Source organism: Vulpes lagopus, chromosome 10 (genome assembly GCF_018345385.1).
Source record: "Vulpes lagopus strain Blue_001 chromosome 10, ASM1834538v1, whole genome shotgun sequence".
NCBI classification, from domain to species: domain Eukaryota; kingdom Metazoa; phylum Chordata; class Mammalia; order Carnivora; family Canidae; genus Vulpes; species Vulpes lagopus.
Window position 1 is genome coordinate 63,289,425 of NC_054833.1, and position 19,582 is coordinate 63,309,006.

At 40.6% G+C, this 19,582-nt stretch overlaps 1 protein-coding gene across 4 annotated transcripts in view; it reads left to right on the forward strand.

The window, feature by feature from the left end:
* Window positions 1–19,582, forward strand: part of ARHGAP44 (Rho GTPase activating protein 44) — a 168,709-nt gene that overhangs the window by 81,646 nt on the left and 67,481 nt on the right. For all 4 annotated transcript variants that reach the window (XM_041770699.1, XM_041770701.1, XM_041770702.1 and 1 more), the window contains exons 2-3: window positions 8,761–8,800; window positions 9,188–9,292. In XM_041770699.1, the coding sequence (XP_041626633.1) occupies window positions 8,761–8,800; window positions 9,188–9,292 (145 nt within the window). The remainder of the gene's footprint in view (window positions 1–8,760; window positions 8,801–9,187; window positions 9,293–19,582) is intronic.

Genomic DNA, 19,582 nt, shown 5'->3' on the forward strand with positions numbered 1-19,582 from the left:
TGCAGATATATAAAGTTAAATTACTCTTGGGAGCTCAGTTGGTGGAGCATGTGATTTTTGGTCTCAGGGATTTGAGTTCGAGTTCCACTTTGGGTGTAGAGATTAGTTAAAATCTTTTTGGGAAGCCTGGGTGGCTCAGTGGTTGAGCATCTGTCTTCTGCTCACAGCGTGATCCTAGAGTCCCGGGATTGAGTTCTGCATCAGGCTCTCTGCCTGGAGCCTGCTTCTCTCTCTATGTGTCTCTCACGAATAAATAAAGTCTTTAAAAAAAAATCTTTAAAAAAACCCACTCTGTGTTCTAGCAATTAATCTAATTTCGTAATGTGCTAATTTATTATTTTTTTAGAATATTTGTATGATTGCTAATGTAGGACCAATCTGTAATTTTCTTTGTGCATTCTTCTCTAGTTTTGGTCACAAGTTATAGTTATCTCTTAGAATGAGCTGTGTGTGTTGCTTTTTTATTCTTTTGAAGAGTTTGTACAAGTTTAGAAAGAAACATTTGTTGAAAATTTTCCTATTAAATATCTTGGTCTTTTTTCCTTGTGGAAAGTTATTTAATTACTGTTTTACTGTGTGTGTGTGTGTGTGTTTTTTTTTTTTTTAAAGGTTTATAGGACTATTTGGCCTTCCTATTTATTCTTGAGTCAGTTTGGGCTTGCTTTATTTTTCTAGCTATTTGGCCATTTTGTGTGTTTTCAAAATAAAGCTGTTCATAACTTTCACTTATCTTTTTAACCTCTGCAGTATCACTCGTTATATTCCACTTTTATTTCCTATTATTGTTCTTCTATTCCTTTTCTCATTTTTTTTGTCTTTTTCTGGATAAATCCTATAAATATTTGCTATTTTGTTAGCCTTTTCAAAGAATTAGCTTTTGACTATGTTGATTCTATTATGTTTTTTCTATTTTACTAATGTCTTCTCTTTGTTATTTTCTTCCTTTTCATTTCTTTAATTTTATTGTATTTCTTTTTCTCAAATATTTTCAGCCTCTCCTAAAATAAGCATTTGAGTTTTTGTATTTTTTTGAAAGTATCACTTTGCTGGCAAGTTTGAGATTTTAAATGTTTTTCAATTCTAAATATTTTAAATTTCTCAGCATTTCTTTTTAATCTATTTAGAATTGTTTTAAGGTTTCCAAATCTTGTATGTGTGTTGTTTTGAATTTTAACTTTTTAGTTAATTATTTCAACCTAAATAGCATTGGGGTAAGAGAACATTGTATGGCATCTGTCCTTTGGTGTTTACCAAGATGTGCTTTTTAGACTAATAAGTGGATAAGTTTTGGAAATGAATACTTAATGTGTACTTAATGAGAAGAATTTATATGCTGTAATGATTAGATTCAAGGTTCCATTTATATCTGTCAAATCTGTGAACTTATGTTTCCTCTATATCTTTACTAACTTCTTTTTTGTGTTTACCTCTCATTAATTAAAAGAGGAATGATGACACTTTATTATGATATATTTTTGTAGGGCTTCCTTCAAGTTTTATCAGTTTTGATTTATATATTTTGTGATTCTAATCAGGTACATTCAAGTTCAGATTCTTACAGGCTCTTTATGAGGTAGACTTTTTCATTGTATTGGGATCCCCTCTCCCTTTATAATGTCTTTCTTTGGTTTTTGGTTTTGGGTGGTTTTTTTTGGTTTGTTTTTTGCTTTGAAGTCTATTTTGGTCAACAGTAATATTAATTGGAAATAGCCTGGTATGGGTTTTTTTTTTTTTTTTTAATCTTCCCAATTCTTTGTGTTTCACTTTTTGGAATTAGCATAGAGCTAGAATTTGGAATTAGACAGAATTTGGAATAGAGCTAGAATTTTTTATTATTTTATTATTATTTCTAAACTGAACACCTTTAGCTTTTAACTGACATATTTTATCCATTTTTATTAATAATATATTTGAACTGGTGGCTGCCATTTTACTTCATGCTACTTTTTCTTTTCTTTTTCCTATACTGCTTCATCTGCTACTGTCTATTCCCCTTGTTTTGATTCATCTAGTTTTTACTGTGGATTGTTATGCTGTTTTGGTATTTTCCCCTCTATTAGTGTGGAAGATACATACTTGATTTCTGCTCTTTTAGTGCTGCCCTTCAAATGTTTATCATGTAATTTTTATTTTATTTTATTATTATTATTTTATTATTTTTAAAGATTTTATTTATTCATGAGAGACACAGAGAGAGAGAGAGAGGCAGAGACACAGGCAGAGGGAGAAGCAGGCTCCCTGCAGGGAGCCCAATGTGGGACTTGATCCTGGGACTCCAGGATCACGCCCTGGGCGGAAGGTGGTGCTAAGCCGCTGAGCCACCCGGGCTGCCCTATCATGTAATTTTTAGCCTAACAAAATCTAAATGATCACTTTACCACCTCTAACAATCAATACTAGGAGCTTAGAATACTTGACTCTAGTCATCCTTCCTCCTTGACTTGACTAGTGTCTGTTATCTGTTATTTTAGAAATATACTTTAAGGGGTGCTTGGGTGGCTCAGGTAGTTGTCTGCCTTTGGCTCAGGTCATGATCTCAGGGTCCTGGGATCCAGCCTTGTGTCCAACTCCCTGTTCAAGGAGGAGTCTGCTTCTCCTTCTCCCTTGCCGCCCCTCACCCCATTCTTGCTGTCTCTATCTCAAATAAGTAAAATCTTTGAAGATTATTTTTTCTTTTTACTTTAAAAACTTACACAAAGTAAGCCTCACGTTTTCAGTACAGTTCTTGGAGTTTTAACACATACAATTTTGTTTAAACCACCACCCACAAACAGGATATGGAGCAGTCCAATACCTTAAATTCCCTTTGGAGGCAAACCCTCCTCCACCCCATTTGGTGTCACTCAGTACTCTGTTTTCCATCTCTATCATTTCAGCTTTCCAGCTAAAGGTGAAATGGAGTCATTCAGTATGGGTATAACCTTCTGAGAGTGCTGTTTTCACTGAGCATGTTTCTGAGATCTGTCCATTTGTGGCATGCATCAGTATTCCCATCCTGTTTATATTGTTGAGTAGTATTCTGTTATTAATCCATTCAGTTGTTGACGGTTTGGGTTGCTTCCAACTTCTTGTTATTGCAAATAAAGCTGCTGTGAACATTCATGAGATGTTGTATTAGTGTGTGTATGAATGTAAATTTTATTTTCTCTGAGGTAGCATTGCTAGGTTGTGTGGCAAGTGCATGTTCAAATTCATAAGAAACTACCAAGCTGTTTTCCATAGGGGTTTTATCATTTTGTGTTGAGAGGTTTTTCTTATGCTTATTTGCCATCCCTGTATCTTCCTTGATAAAGTTTCTGTTCCAGTTTTTGCCTGTTTTTTAATAGGATTTTTTTTTCTTATTGTTGAGTTTGAAAGTTCTTTATATATTCTGGCTGTAATTCTTTTCATGTGTCTGATCTGCAAATATTTTCTCTTTCTGTGGGTTGTCTTTCCATTTTTTAACACTGCCTTTCATAGAACAAAAGCTTTTAGTTTTGATGAAATTTAATGCACCAATTCTTTTTCTTTCATGGATCATGCTTTTGATATCATATCTGAGAACTCATTGCTTAACCCAAGGTCAAAATAATGTCTTTAAACGTTTGGTAGAATTCTTTTGTGAAGCCTTTTGGATCTGAAGGTTTTTTTGGGGGAACTTAATAATACAAGTTCAATTTCCTACTAGTTATAAGGCTATTCAAGTCATCTATTCCTTTTGGGTATATTGTGATAGTTTGTGTTTTTTGAAGAATTAGTCCATGTCATATAAGTTGTCAAATTTATGTGTGTAAGGTTGTTTGAAGACATTTTGAAATTTATAGGGTTCTGCAGTGATATGTCTTGTTTCACTCCAATTATTGGTAATTTGTCTTCTCTTCTCTTCAGTCATGCTATAGTGTTTTTCAGTTTTACTTATTTTTTTCAAAGAACCAACTCTATCATTGATTTTTTCTCTTTTAGTATTTTTTGTTTTAAATTAATTCATTTCTGCCCTTATGATATCCTTCTTTCACCTTATTTTGGATATGTTTTGGTTAACTTTTTATAGGTGTTCCAGTAAGAACTGAGATTTTAATTTGAGAATGTTTCTTTTCCTAATGTATGGATTTGGTGCTGTCAGTTTCCCTCTTAGCACTGCTCTGGCTGTATCCAACATTTTGATACATTGTATTTTCATTTTTATTCAGTCTAGTATTTTTTTATTTATTTCTTTTGAGACTTTCTCTTTGACCCATGGATTATTTAGAAGTATTTTTTTTAAGATTTTATTTGTTTATTCATGAGAGACATAGAGAGGCAGAGACATAGGCAGCAAGAGAAGCAGGCTCTCTGTAGGGACTTGATTCCAGGATCCTGAGATTACAGTCTGAGCCAAAAGCAGATGCTTAACCGCTGAGCCACCCAGGTGCTCTGAAGTGTTTTTATTTTGTGTCCAAGTATTTGGATTTTCCAAGTATTTCTGTCTTATCTTTCTGTTACTGATTTCTATTTTGAATCTACTATGGTCAGAGAGTACATCACATATTATTTCAATTATTTCAAATGAATCGAGGTTTGTCTTATGGCCCTACATGTTGTCTATCTTGGTATATGTTCTTTGAGCACTGGAAAAGAATGTGTATTCTGATGTTAAATGGAGTCTCCTATAAATGTCATTCAATTGTATTGATTAATGGAGTTATTGTGTTCTTATTCTCCCTAATTTTTTTTATCTAATTGGTCTGTCAATTGTTGAGAAAGGAGATATTGAAGTCTCCAGTTGTAAATGTGAATTGTCTTTGTCTCCTTTTAGTTTTATAAGTTCTTGCTTCACATTTTGCAGTTTTGTTGTTTAGTTTATTTACATTTAGGATTGCTGTGTCTTCATGGTAGATTGACTTTTTATCATCACATTAGGTTACTTTCTGTCTCTGGTCATTTTCTCTATATTGAAATCTACTTCATATGTTAATATAGCCATTAACAAAAAACATTGTTTTTGACTAATGTTTATATAGTATATTTTTCTACAATTTTACTTTCAGTCTACTTATATAATTATATTTGAAGTGAGATTCTTTTAGAAAACATATATTTTTCAAAGATTTTATTAATTTACTTGAGAGAGAGAAAGAGAGAAAAAGCATGATTGGGGAAAGGGTCAGAGGGAGAGGGAGAAGCAGACTCCCCACTGAGCAGGGAGCTTGACATGGGGCTCGATCCCAGGACCCCGAGATCATGACGTGAGACCAAGGCAGATGCTTAACTGACTGAGCCACTGAGGTGCTCCTAGACAATGTATTTTTAATCCACTCTGCCAATCTCTGTCTTTTAATTGGTGTATTTAGGCCTTTTATATTTAATATAAGTCCAGCTATCTTAAGACTTGTGTACCATTTCATTTTTTGTTTTATTTTGTTTTTCATTGTTTTGTTTTCCTTTTCTTTCTTTCTCCTGAGTTAAATTACATTTTGACTTCTCTAAAGCTTTTTTGAGTGTATCTCCTTGTGTATCTGTTTTAGTGGTGGATCAAGGTGTATTACATATACAAACTTTATCACAGTCTTCTGGTACCATTATTTTACTAGTTTGAGTGAAATCTAGAAACTTTACTTCCCTTTATGTCCCTTTACTCTCTCCCAATTATAATATAATTGTATTAAATATTTCCTCTGTATACATTTAGAGCCACATACCCAATGTTATGAATTTTGCTTCAGCCATCAACTTAGAAGACTCAAGAGGAGAAAAAAAAAACTATTTACTATTTTTCATGATAGTGTTTTCTTTTCTTCCTGATACTTCAAGGTTATTTCTTTTACCATTTCTTTTTTGATTGTTTTTTGTCTAGAAATTTTAGCTATTCTTTAAGGCAGGCCTGCTGATGGCACATTTTGTTAGTCTTCCTTTATCTGAGAATATCTTGACTTTTTTCATTCCTGAAGGATATTTTCACTGAATGTAGGATTGTAGGTTAGCAGTTCTTTTCCTTTAGTACTTGAGAAATGGTGTGCCACTTCCTGCTGTCCTCTGTAATTTCCCATCAGAAATCTGTAATTCAAATTGTTTCCTCTCTGTTTGTAAGGTATCATTTTTGTCTCTCTGCAGTCAAATCTTTGTCTTTAGTTTCAGAAATTTGACTATGAATCTTGGTGAGGACCTCTTTGTGTTTATCCCGTTTGGGTTTGCCCAGCTTCTTGAGTATTACATCTTTTGCCAAATTTGGTAACTTTTTAGCCATTATTTCTTTGACTATTTTTCAGCCCTACCTTCTTTTCCTGCTTCTGGGATTCTGATGCCATAAATACTTAATCCTCTGTTATAATTCCACAGGTCCCTTGTTCTTGTTTGTTTGTTTGGTCTACTTTTGCTCTGTTGTGTAGACTGGGAAATTTTTCTTGTGTTTTCTTCCAGTTCACCAATTTTTCCTCTGCTTCCTCCATTCTAGAGTTGAACCTGTCCACTGGGATTTTTAAATTTATCGTCGCATTTATCAACTCTAAAATGTTCATTTTGTTCTTTTTAAAATCATCTTCTGTTCTGAGACTGGGTTTTTTTGTTTGTTTGTTGTTTCAAGCATGTTCATAAATGCTCATCCAAGCATTTTCACAGCAAATACTTTTAAAGTCTTTGTCAGATAATTCAAACATCTCTGTTATTCTGCTGTTGGCATTTATTGATGATCTTCTTTCAACTTGAGATCTTTCTGATTCTTGATATGATAAGCAATTTTTTCCTGGAATTTGAGTATTGTTTTATATTATGAAATTCTAGGTTTTATTGAAACTTTCTCTTTTAGCTGATTTTTTTTTCCTACCATTCCAGCAGGGGAAGGGAGAATTCTACTTTGTTTCTGCCAGCTGGAAATAGAAGTCCAGGTTTGCCACTTGGCCTTCACTGGCTCCCAGTCCCCCTAGAGGGTGGTGCTGCTCATTACTGCTGGGTGGGAGTGGAAATTCTGGCTCCCTGTTAGGCCTTCATTGATACCTCCCCAGCTGAGAGGGGTGAGAGTGATTCATTATGGGTCCCCACTTGACTTACATTGATGCCATGGCAGAGAATGGTTTTGTTATTACTGGATGTTGACAAAAGTCCTGACTCTCTCTTCTGCCTCCTATTACATCACTTCCCGAGGGAGTGTGAGGGATAGATGTGTGGACCATTCATTTGGTATCGTGTTATGGCCCAGCAGTGATAAATGTCCCACCTCCAAATGCCTATGATGCTACACTAGCCAGGCAGATGAGGGGGAGGATTTGGTGCCTTGTTATACAGCATGGTAAGTATGGAAGGCTAGGCTCCTTTCCCAGTGTTTGCTGGTATGGATGGAGTAGGACAACAGTTTTGTTTTTTTGTTACTTTCTGTAGCATTTGGCTGGAGTGAGCAATTACTGTCTATGAACATTTTCTATCTTGCCAGGTTGCTTCTTTCCTGATTCTTTGGCTACAGAGATCTGGTTTTTGTTGGGCTTGTTTTGTCTATTCTCACTGCTGTTTTGATTCATAACTTCTAAAGCTCTATGTGTGGAATAATATGAAGCAAAACTCCCCACCACACCATGCCATTCATCGGGCCTAGTGGTAGCTAGCCAGTCTATCTTCTGTCCACCTTGAAGAGTTTTCTTTTTTGTTTTATATGGAAGGTTCCAGGGTTTTGTTTTTACTTAGTGAGGGAAATAGGTGAAATGTATTCACTCTGTCCTCCCAGAAGTACAGGTCCTCATACTAGTGTTTGAATGTATCATTTGTTCTTCAACATTTTATACATATGTCAGTCTTTGATGATTCCGGTCATCAAAGTCCTTCAGGCTCTCCATAAGTTGTTTCTTCTTCTCTGTATCTTTATTTTTATATTTTTTACTTATTTATTTTTTAAAGATTTTATTTATTCATGAAAGACAAGAGAAAGAAGCAGAGACACAGGCAGAGGGAGAAGCAGGGTCCCTGTGGGGAACCGGGTGTGGGAGTTGATCCCAGGACCCCAGGATTATGACCTGAGCCAAAGGCAGACGCTCAACCACTGAGCCACCCAGGCACCCCTTCTCTGTACCTTTAGTTTTGATAATTTGTTTTCATGGGAATTTGTAGTTTGTATGTATGAGCATGAGAAGGAGAGAGAGAGAGAGAGAGAGAGAGAGAGAGAGAGAGAGAGACTCTCAGAGACACAGAGAACACAGGTATGCGAGATAAATCATTGACTGAACCTTATCTCTGAGATTCTCCAGACAATAAATTGAGAATGCTTTGCCCCAAAGAGGATCTTCATTCTCCCCTGATGTGACACAAGAGTTGGGGCAATTTCAGCCAGCGTCCAAGTTCTACCCTTTGAATGTGTTAATCTCAGAATCCAGCCCCCCACTCTCTGGTGGGGACACATCTCAATGGTGACATTTGTGTTGGTCACCAGGACTCAGTGTTTTCCCCCTTGTTTTGCTGTTTATTGATCCCTGCTCAGATTTCTGTTACTTTCACTTGCTTGTTTAGCGGAGGCCATGGGGTTCAGGTTGGGGAACATGCTTCATCCTGTTACTTAAAGAATATCTGGAAAGAAAGAAATATTTGCTGTCCTTCATCTAGGTTCAAGTGTATAGCAGAAGGCTCTTTGGAGGATCTTGTTTGCCGGAGGTTTTTAAGGTTCTCAGTAAATCCCAGTATTGTCTGTATTTTCTTTTAATATAAATCTCTGCTACTGATGTCTGTTTTTTTAGTTTTGCCATGGATAGAGAAAGTGGGGAATAAGTATGAAACTGTGTTCCAATTTTTTTTTTTTCTGATACGTTTCTCTCTTTTTCTCTTTAGGGCAGAAAAGACTGAAGTTCTGAGTGAAGACCTGCTTCAGGTAAGGTCTTCACCAGCCACTCGTGTATGGAAACCAAATAATGTCTTCCCATTAAAACTGAGCCATTCACAATGCAGTTCAGGCTGCTCAAACTGTTCCTTGTGCAGTCTCTGTAGACGTAACTTTTTCTCCTTTATGGTTTTTATATACTGATTTAGGGAAGAGTATTTGGGAGACATGGCAGTCATTTGACTGCAGGGTTAAAACAGCCCCTCAGTCAGCAACCGCTCCTCCTCCTATTCTCCAGCATTGCGTGTTGTCTCCCCCAGCAGTGCTTGCCTCTGTAGAGCATGGGTCAGACAGTTTTCCCACAGTCATCCAGACGATGGCCCCACCTCTGCTGACCTTGCCCTCACCTGCTGATGCCACCCACTGCTCTGTCTGCAGGTGGAGAAGCGCCTGGAGCTGGTGAAGCAAGTTTCCCATAGCACGCACAAGAAGCTCACTGCATGTCTCCAGGGCCAGCAAGGGGCCGAGGCCGACAAGCGTTCTGTAAGTGCCTTCCTACCCAGTGCCCGCTGGCAGCTTCAAACTTGCCTACGAAGGACAGGGGACCCACTCCTGGGGCTGTGTTTGGTGTAACTGTGTCTCATAGCCATTTCTGTGTCTGAGAATTTACAAGTGGTGTGTTTCCATGGTGTGGCAGCCCCTTCCTCCCTCGTCCCGCCCTCTAATGCTGCTTGAAACATCCCCCATCCTGAGCAGGCTGGACATGGTCCCTCTCTGTTCTCCTTGGACTCCACTGTTAGGGAAGCTTCAGCCTTTGTCTTCTCTGCTCCAGCTCATTCATAAATTCCATGTACCTCCATAGTACCTTAAGATCTTTTTTTTTTTTAAATTTTTTTTTAATTTAATTTTATTTATTTATGATAGGCACACAGTGAGAGAGAGAGAGAGGCAAAGACATAGGCAGAGGGAGAAGCAGGCTCCATGCACCAGGAGCCTGACGTGGGATTCGATCCCGAGTCTCCAGGATCGCGCCCTGGGCCAAAGGCAGGCGCCAAACCGCTGCGCCACCCAGGGATCCCCTATCTTAAGATCTTATGGAAAAAATGATACTATGGTTTTGGAGGTTACAGGTGACCTGTAAAGACCCTTGGAAAATTATTTTCCCTGTAACAAAACAGTTAAAGGGAGCCTGCTGAAGGAAGGTTATCCTAACGTCTTCTATGTAACCTACATTAGTAATAACAGGTGTTGCTTATTGTGATTCTGTTGAATGGTTCTGGCTGGAAACAATCATTGCTGGCTCACTTCCCTCCTGACCTCCTCCTTTGCCCCCAGCTCCACCAAAGATTAAAATATAGTCTTAGATGTTCCTTTGGCTTTATTACAAGGGATCTGCCATTCAGGATCTTTTAATCCTCCTTGAGTTTACAGTCAACATGTTTGGTGTCTGATTGTCTCTGACCTGGAGTTACTGTTGACTTCTGCTTCCCTGTGGTCTCTCTGAGCCTGCCACCCCAGCTCCTGTGGCCTTATTTCTAGTGACAGGCACGTGATGTGTCCTGACACTTCATCCCCGTCTTACGCTGCACTACAAGAACCCACTTTGCCTGCCCTGTCAATCATCCTGTCTTCTTCCCAGCCCTGGTCTCTTCTTTATTAATATTCCCAGCAGGAATCTCTTACATATGGTAGAAATAAAACATTCACAGGTTTGGAAAATGTCTATGGAGGTAATTCTGTGTGTATCAGGACTATCAGGGGAGCCTGAATAGTCTAAAGGGAGAGTCATGAAACCCATTAATTAAACAAACACCTAAGGTGGGACTCCAGGAGATAGACATTTGGGTAGGGGCCTGCTGCCAGGCCTGCCTGTGACCCACTTCCTTTCATTTGTTCTAAGAAGTACTGTTTTTAAAATGACTGGTCTATGATACAGAATATTTTAGTATCAGCAGTATCAACTGAGTGTTACCGCTAGAGGGTTGAAACTGGCCTTCGGTGTTGGTAGGTTGATTACTACGAGCATCGTTTTTTTCTGGGATGAGGTAAAATCACCTAGATTTGTCGGGTTTTAATTGAATTGAGGGTCTTGTAAGCTATATCAGTTAGGAGGCACATGTTCTAAAATATAGTATATTAATAGAAAACTTAAGATATGGTGAGGCCAACAGATCAGATGATCACTGACATAAATTTGATGGGGGCAGAGCAGGCTGTGTATGACCACATGGAGAAGCATCACGATTACTCAGGATAGAAGGAGGAAAATGTGGGCAAGAGACTCGATTGTGCTTTCGCTTGGGAGGAGTGGGTGAGGTAGTGTAGAGAGGTTTAGGATTGGCTTGCTTTGGGCAACCTCAGTAGGTCCTGGGACGCATCTCTTGTCTGGTACCTGGCCCTGAGGTGGTTAGGGCAAGTGGACGGTGGCCCAGAGAATGAGAGCCCCCATAAAAGAGGTAGTTGAGGTGTAGGCTGTGGATTGGTTGGTTTGCATTTGAAAGGCACCCACATGAGTGAGTTGTTGACTGTCTCTGAGAATTGGCTAACCCTGGCAGAGGCAATCCCTTCCTGGGTCAGCAAGACACCAGATGTCAAAGCCTCAGAATACCAAGACATCGTGAACGCACGGAATAATTGTGACTTCAGCAAAAAGGGCACTTAGTATATCACTTGAAATTCTGAAGTAGCGGGTCCCACGGTGTATTCATCAGCTTTGGGTCGGCAGTTCTGCGGTGTTCTGGCTCCTCCCAGTAGTTGTAATGTGGCTGCTGCAGCTCCGGGCATCACGTCTTCACATAACCGCATCAGAGGCAGAAAGCATGAGTGTGGTAAGAGGATTAACTATCTTTGCCTGCTTTTTTGTTGTTGCTTTTATCAGGGAGAAAAGAAGTCTTTCACAGAAACATTTCTCTTACGTCTCTCTAACTACAAGGAAGGCTGAGGAGGTGAATATGTGTCGAAGAGAAAAGGGTTTGCCATGGTTGGCTGTGGTGCACCTGCTGGGACACATGTGATCAGGCTTCTGTTGACAGGGAGACCACACAGGGCAGTGGTCAGGCCCTGAGGGTTGCAGCCACCCATCTGGTTGACCTGCAGGAAGTCTGTGCTGGATGTAGGTGTTCAAGTATGGAAAGGTCAGTGATTTCACTGCACAGACTTCAGTGTTGGGGTCAATGATTTCTTGCGCTAATCAGTCTTTTGGTGTCCTCATAGAACTGAATATATGATCTGGCTAAAAAGAAAGTCAGAGAGCTCTTTTAAATATTTAACAGCCACAGACCGGCAGGAGGAAGTTTCTAAGGCCATAACTCAAATACATTTTTCCATTTTTTCTAAAGTAACACATCAAGGGATTTAATAGGAGACATGACACTTACTAATTGCCTCAATCCTAAAATATGTACTCAGTTCTTAGAGATTATTAGGTATGGAGATGTATCAAGATCCAAGGAACAAGCGAAAAGAAAAAAAGAGATTAAAAATGAGAAACTTAAAAAAAAATAGAATGACAAAAGTGGGAGTGAGATAAGTAAGGAACAAAGACTAAAAGGAGTGGTTGGGTGTTTAGAGAGGATTGAGGGGTGAATATGGAGAGTAAGCTGATGGTGGCCAGAGGGCAGAGCATGTGGGGATGGGTGAAATGCTGGGGAAAGGGAGTAGGGAGGTTCAGGCTTCCAGTTATAGATTGAATAAGTCTTGAGGATGAGAGGCACAGCACAGGGACTATAGTTGGTGTATTGTAATGACATTGTATGGTGACAGATAGGAGCTACCCTCCTGGCAAGCCTAGCGTTCATGCACAGGGTTGTCAAACCACTGTGTTGTACACCTGAAACTAATGTGACATCGAGTGTCATCTGTACTTCAGTAAAAAGAGCGAGCAAGAGAGGGTGAAGAAATGGTCATTCTCCAAGGGAATGAGGTCAACTGAAGTGACCAAGTAGAGTCCTAGGGTCTCAGAATGGGAAGAGATATTTAAGACCTAGTGTTTGGCATTTTATTGGAGTGCAGGGCAGGTTGTTGCTATTTGTCATTTTTTAAAAAAATTATTTATGTATTTTTAAAGATTTTATTTATTTAAGAGAGCAAGAGAGCACAAGCAGGGGGAGGGGCAAAGGGCAAGGGAGAAGCAGGCTTCACGCTGAGCAGGGATCCTGGTGTGGGACTTGAGCTCATGACCTGAACCGAAGGCAGATGCTTAACTTACTGAGCCACCCAGGTGCCCCTTGTCACTTCTTTTTAAACAAGCTCATTAGCAGTTTAGTGCAGTTTCCAACACCGAAGCTTTTATCCTATGCCTCTAAAAGTTTGGCTCTAAAAGCTGGGGCTGACTGTCACATGGGAGCCGACAGAGACGCTAAGTTTTGTTGCCACTACCTGAGTGACCAGAGCAGGATCATTTGGTGAGCACTGAGTTAAACTGGATTCCTTATGTGGGATGGAGAATAGAAAAGATATGAACTAGGTTTCCATTTTGCTTCCTGTAGTCCAGGCTTATCACTGGTTAATTCATCATTTTTTAAGACTGTCCATATAAGGAAAATGTTTGGTGTTTCACCATCCTTGCGTTTCTTGTTGGGGAGTCACATGCAGCAAATACACTGTTGGCGGGAGTCCTCCTCCACCTCCTTGATAAATGCTTGGAAAGTGCCATATCCGCCATGTGAGCCCATGTACCTGCCAAGTGCTCCACAAACCCAGAAGGATCCCCATCCTCTGAAAGCTCACAGTCGTCCGTACAGGGAAGCAGCCGGTCCATGGAGTCATTAGTTCCTCAGATAAGGTTTCAGGACTCAGAAGAAGCACTCACTGGGAATTAAACAATAGAAGGTTTCTGTGAGGAAGTGGCCTCTAAGGACAGCAGGAAGTAATGGCACCAGAAGGGGTGAACAGGTGCTTCTGGGACATAGGATGACATGGGCAGAATTTTCAGAGACAGGAGGGAGTCAGGGGCATCTTTGAGAAAGCCGAAGGTGGCCAGTGACTGGAGTATGGACAGTGATGAGGAGGGCTGAAGATGGAGATGGACAGCGTGGGGACCCCATCACACCTTAAAGGGCATTGGAAAGATTTGGACTTCATTCCTAAGAGCCATGGGAGCCAGTGTTTTAATCATGAGGGGCATGATCTGATTTATTGGCAATTGTGTGAAAAATGGATAAGTGGGGGCAGAGGCTGTGGTGGAAATTAGAGACAAATATGGGAGCGATCTAGGTGAGAGGCAAGATGTTCTGGGATCAGGGAAGATGGAGAGAAATTGTCAGAAGCGCCAGATACACGATGTAGAGCATTCTGGACTTGAGTGGATGTGGGGGTTTTAGGAGTGGAGAGGGCTTTCAGGGTCTCTGGGTTGCATGAATCTTGACTCTATAAGATTTGATGAGATCACCTAAGGAGACAAATGGCCCTTGAATCAAGAACCCCAGGACCTACAGCATTTTATTTTATTTTTTATTTTTTTTTAAGAATTTCATTTATTTATTTAATAAATTATTATTTCATTTAAATTATTATAAATTGTTTCATAAATTATTTCATTTATTTATTCATGAGAGACACACAGAGGGAGAAGCAGGCTTCATGCAGGGAGCCAAATGTGGAACTCGATCTGGGGACCACCGGATCACACCCTGAGCCAAAGGCAGAGTCAACCACTGAGCCACCCAGGCGTCCCGACCTGCAACATTTAAGCAGGAGGAAGATCTAGCAAAGAAGACGGAACAGTCATGATCGTACCAGAAATCCACTTCCTTCTTACTTTTGACTCCCAGACATCACCCTGTATTTGTTTAATTCCACACCCAGACTTTGAGAATGTCCCAAATGAGAATGTCTTACTCCAATTTCCATTGGCTTCAGTATTTCCAACCCTAGTCTATACAAGCATCATCTCTGGCCCAAACAGGGCCATTCCTGGCAGGTCTTCTACTCTACCGTGACCGTGTCCCTTTCATAATCCATTCTCTACACCAGAGATCAGATGTTGCCACCGTCCTGCTTAAATCCCACCAAAGGATTCCCATTGTAGAGTAAAATTTCAGCCCCTTACTCTGACCCTCAGACCCTAACGATGTGCCTTCACCTTCATCTCTGAGCTCAGCTCTTGCTCCCACCCCCTGTCATCACTGTCCCCAATCACTGACCTCACGGAACAGGATGTGCCTGCAACTTTTTCACTTCCAATAACCAGCTCAGGTGTTCTCCGGATGGCTTCCTTTTCCATGTAATGTGTCTGTTCCATTCCTCCCCCAATTACATCACTCCTTTTTATTTTTTCAGAGTGTATATCATGAACTGAAATCATTGTGACCTTTTCCTTGTCACTGCTGAGTGAGTTCCATGGGAGCAGGGATCTTGTCTCTCCATTAAGGCTGTATTTTTAATGCCTAGAACAGGGCCTGCCACAGGGTAGGCAGTGCTAAAAATACATTTGTGTCATGAATGGATGGCCCATGAGTATTTTAGGCACAGAACCTGCCTAATGTGTCAGCAAGCCACTTTGAATCTTTCCTGTTCTCTACAGAAGCAATTTAGCATGATGATTCCACATTTAAGCTCTGGAAGGCTGACTGCCTAAGATTGAAGCCCAGCTGCCCTGCTTCCTGATAATACCTGACCTTGGGCAAGTCTGCTAGTCCTGTAGGCCCTCGTGTCTTCATTTGGGAAACAGTAATAACAGTAATGAATTCCTACCCAGTGAGATTGTTTGAGAGTTGGGTGAGGTAGTCCATGTAAATGCCTAGCATATTGCTTAACGTAAGTAAATATTAAAGAAGTAGAACCTGTTGTGGCTCCACCATTTGGCTGAGATGACCACTGGGAACTACTGAGCCTTGAGCAGCACGTCTGGGCTGTGTCTTCTGGGGAGTGAATCACAAGAGAGCTACTTGCCTGGGTTCAGAATTAGAAGAGAGTAGATAGCAGCTTTCAGAATGAGAAGGTATGGGAGCTGTGTGTGCGCCTGTTGGGGAAACAGAGTGGATATTAGGATCAGACTTTTTGTCTCTGAGTCATCCTACAAACTGTGTTACTTGTGCCCGAGATACTTTAGAGAGAACAGTCAATCTCAGAAAAGTCAGATTGACAACTTCCAAACCCTGGAACATTCTGTCTTCCCCAACCTTAATTCAGTACTCTAGAATCAGGGGAAAGATTATTTTTAATACCTTCTCTTTGATCTGAAAAATCGCTGGCCTGATTGAAGCTTGCTAAGTTAGGTCTTTTTACCCAGGCATTACTATCTCCCCAAACATCGGGTGGCTCTCAGCCTAGATCCTTGTTCATGGAGGGAGACCAATTTCAGCTCCTTTTGTAGATCTTTGGGCAGTTTAATCCTTCTTTACATCCTTCACATGAAGAGACTCAATATCTTTTTCCATGAAGGTGGGGAGAAAGCAGATAACACCTCGGGTATAGGCAGTCATGTGCCTGCCATCTACTGAGCCTTCAATTTTTCTTTAGTCTCAGAGAATCTCTTTAGAAATAGAAGTAATTTATAGTCTGTTGAGGATTACAGTTCATTAACTTCTATCTTTTTTTTTTTTTCGTAACGATTTTATTTATTCATGAGAGGCAGAGGCAGAGACACAGGCAGAGGGAGAAGCAGGCTCCCTGCGGGGAGCCCAATGTGGACTCAATCCCAGGATGCTGGGATCATGACCTGAGTTAAAGGCTCAATCACTGAGCCACCCAGGTGCCCCCTCTTCTGCCATCTTTGATTACAGACTGTCACTATTCCCTTTCTGACTTGAAGGTATACTACTTTGGATTCATTTCTTCCTTCCTCTGTTTGTTTGCCAACTTCCTTCTCATTCTTTGATTTCAAAAGCATCTATACAAATAAAAACAAATCATTAATTTCCACCAAGGTTTTGTCCAATTAACCCCCTTCACTCCTGTCCTTGGAATCCCAACACACAAATGCACCCCCAGCCTCTGTCCCAGAGGGGATTCTTCCTCTTGAGAGCCACCTGTGCTACGAGCACAGGCCCGGGGTTGTGACAGTTCCACCATCAGTTGAGGACTTATTCAAATAAATTTTGTCATCTTTGTTCTGTGACCTATGTAGCCATTAAAAAAAGAAGAAGAATGGAACAGCTCTGTCATGATGGGAAATGATAAAAGCAGTATCTCTAAACAAAAAAGGAAAGAAAGGCACAGAGTGGTGCTATGCTAACATTTGTGGGGAGAAAAGTAGCCACTAAAAACAGTTGTACACATATGTATAATTGGATCCACTTAGAGTATTTATGGAAGGATACACAAAAGATAGTCACCCTCATGGTGTCTGGTCTAGGTATCCAAGAGACAAGTCAAGAGTGGGAGGAACACTTGTTGCTGTAAACTTTCTAGTAACTTTTGAGTTTTGGGCCATAAGCATGTATTTCCTGGTCAAAAATTAATCCATTAGAGTGTTGTCTCCCAAACTGGCCTTTGTACACAGGGCAAGGAGAGACTGCCAGAAGAGACAGACCACTCCAGGTTTGGTAGGTGGCAGGTTTAAGAAGCAAAGGAGCTTATATATGAGGTTCATCTTGGGTGGTCACAAGATTGGTAGGTCATCACACCCACTCGCCAAGTCTTAAAAATTTATAAAGAGACCTCAACTGGGCAGCCTGGGTGGCTCAGCAGTTTAGCACTGCCTTCAGCCCAGAGCATGATCCTGGAGACCCAGGATCGAGTCCCATATCAGGTTCCCTGCATGGAGCCTGCTTCTTCTTCTGCCTGTGTCTCTGCCTCTTTCTCTCTCTCTCTCTCTCTCTCTCTCTCTCTCTCTCTGTATCTCATGAATAAATAAATAAAATCTTTTAAAAAAAAAACAGTGGGGGGGCCTTAACTGGGTTTGGTCACATATACTGTCCAGGTGGTCTCACCAGCACCTTACTCTCCCAGGGCTGGTGTCCATAGGGCAGCTTCTAGCTTTGGCAAGGCAAGTAGAATGAATGTTCTAAGGACAAGGTAAGAGGGCAAGGAACCAATGATTGCCTAGGTCCAGCTCACTTAAAGATCACATGCTCTCAGGGTGTCCTCTAACAGATAGCTAGCTAGCTAGGATACAGAACAAGTGAGAGGATATTCTCCATGTTCAAATCTTAAGACTTACAAGAGCATTGAAACAGGAGGAACTCATTTTGTGATATTTTGCCACTGAATGTTACCCTCTTTGCCACCTGAAAGCATCTGAGTCATTAGTGAGGGTGTTAAGTGACTAGATGAGTGGAAGATAATGAGTGGAAAATAATAAAGTCCTGCACTTCGGGCTGCTTTGTCTAGTGTGAAGTTTACAGAACAGACATTTGGCTGTCCCCACCATCCTTCTCCAACACTGGCTAGCCTTGCAGTCCTCAGCAGCTGTTTTTGTTCTCTTGATCTTGACCCTCAGGCCTTAGCCACCCACAGGCACAGTTTCCCTGCTCCACCTATCAACAGGACTACTTGAGCTCATCTTTGTCCATATTTAGAAAAACTCGAGTCATCAACCAGTAGATATATTTACCCAAAGGATGTCAACTTAGGCTATTGGAAGTCCCCTTTAGTCTGTTCTAGGCATGGTCCTTCCAATTCTGTTTCCTTGTCAAATTTTAAAGAAGGATTCTGAACAGCTGAGGCCCTGCCCTAAAGGCAGGAGTCGCGGGACTTGGGATGCCCAGCACAAACCAAAATGATCTTTTTGTGTGAGCTGACCCATACCGTGATGGTATCACGTTCTATCTGACATTTAAGGCAGTGAATCTTCACTAGTTCGTTATTGGGATATTTTAGAAGTTTCCATATTGAAGACCTTTCTCTTTAAACCAGGTCTCTCAACCTCAGCACTCTTGATGTTTTGGACTGGTAATTATTTCAGAGGACTGTCCTGTGCATAACAGAATGTTTAGCTGTGTCCCTGGCCTCTCTCCATTAGATACCAGTCACGTTCCCCATGTTGTGACAAGTTAAAAATATCTCCATACATTGCCAAAGTTCCCAAGAGGGCAGAATCACTCCTGATTAAGAACTCATACCTTAAGGCATGGTTCCTCTACAAGCATATATCATTAATACCTGCCGAACTCTTTTCTTTTTTAACCACATTAGATACTTTAAAAAAAAATGTGCTTTAAAAAGCTTTTTAACTTTTTAAAAAAGACAACATGGGAGTACCCACTCTCATCACATACTGTTTACTACTGCACCTTGAAGTCTCCAGAAATGTGGACACGGTGGCTTATGTAGGACAACTAGAATGTGACGTTTAAATTTGGATGCATTAGTACTGAGTTGCATGATGTAGTTTTTACCAAGAAGACTGTCTCACTTTATTTGAAGTGATGAGTAATGAGTTGATCCCTTGAGGGAAAGGCGTCTGACTTCACTGGAGGGGACATGGCTAAGCGCAGGGAGGGGAAAACATGTTAGACCCAGTGAAGGGCCTTATCCCCACAGGTGTCTCAGGTTCTCTTTACCTGGAACCACATGAGCTTCCTGGAACCTCCATATCACTCTTGGGGTCCAACCTCCCTTCCACGTCTTCCCTGGAGATACCTTAGAGCATGCAGATCTCTGGGAGATATTCACAGCCGATTCCTAATTTGAAGTGGAAGATTGACTTTTGGAAATTAAAGCATTATTCAAATCTTGATTAATATGAGCTTGAAATCTTGTCTTTTTTTTTCCCCCTTGCCCCTAAAAACTTGATTTCCCCTTTAATCCTGTTGACAGGCCATTTAGTCGTGTCTTTCTCAGACTGAGTTATTTTCATCTGATCGTGCTCATTCTAAGCCCTCCAGCGATCACCAGATGCCCAGAGGATGAGACCCCAGTGCCTGCCTCTGGCAGACAAGGCCTTCTACC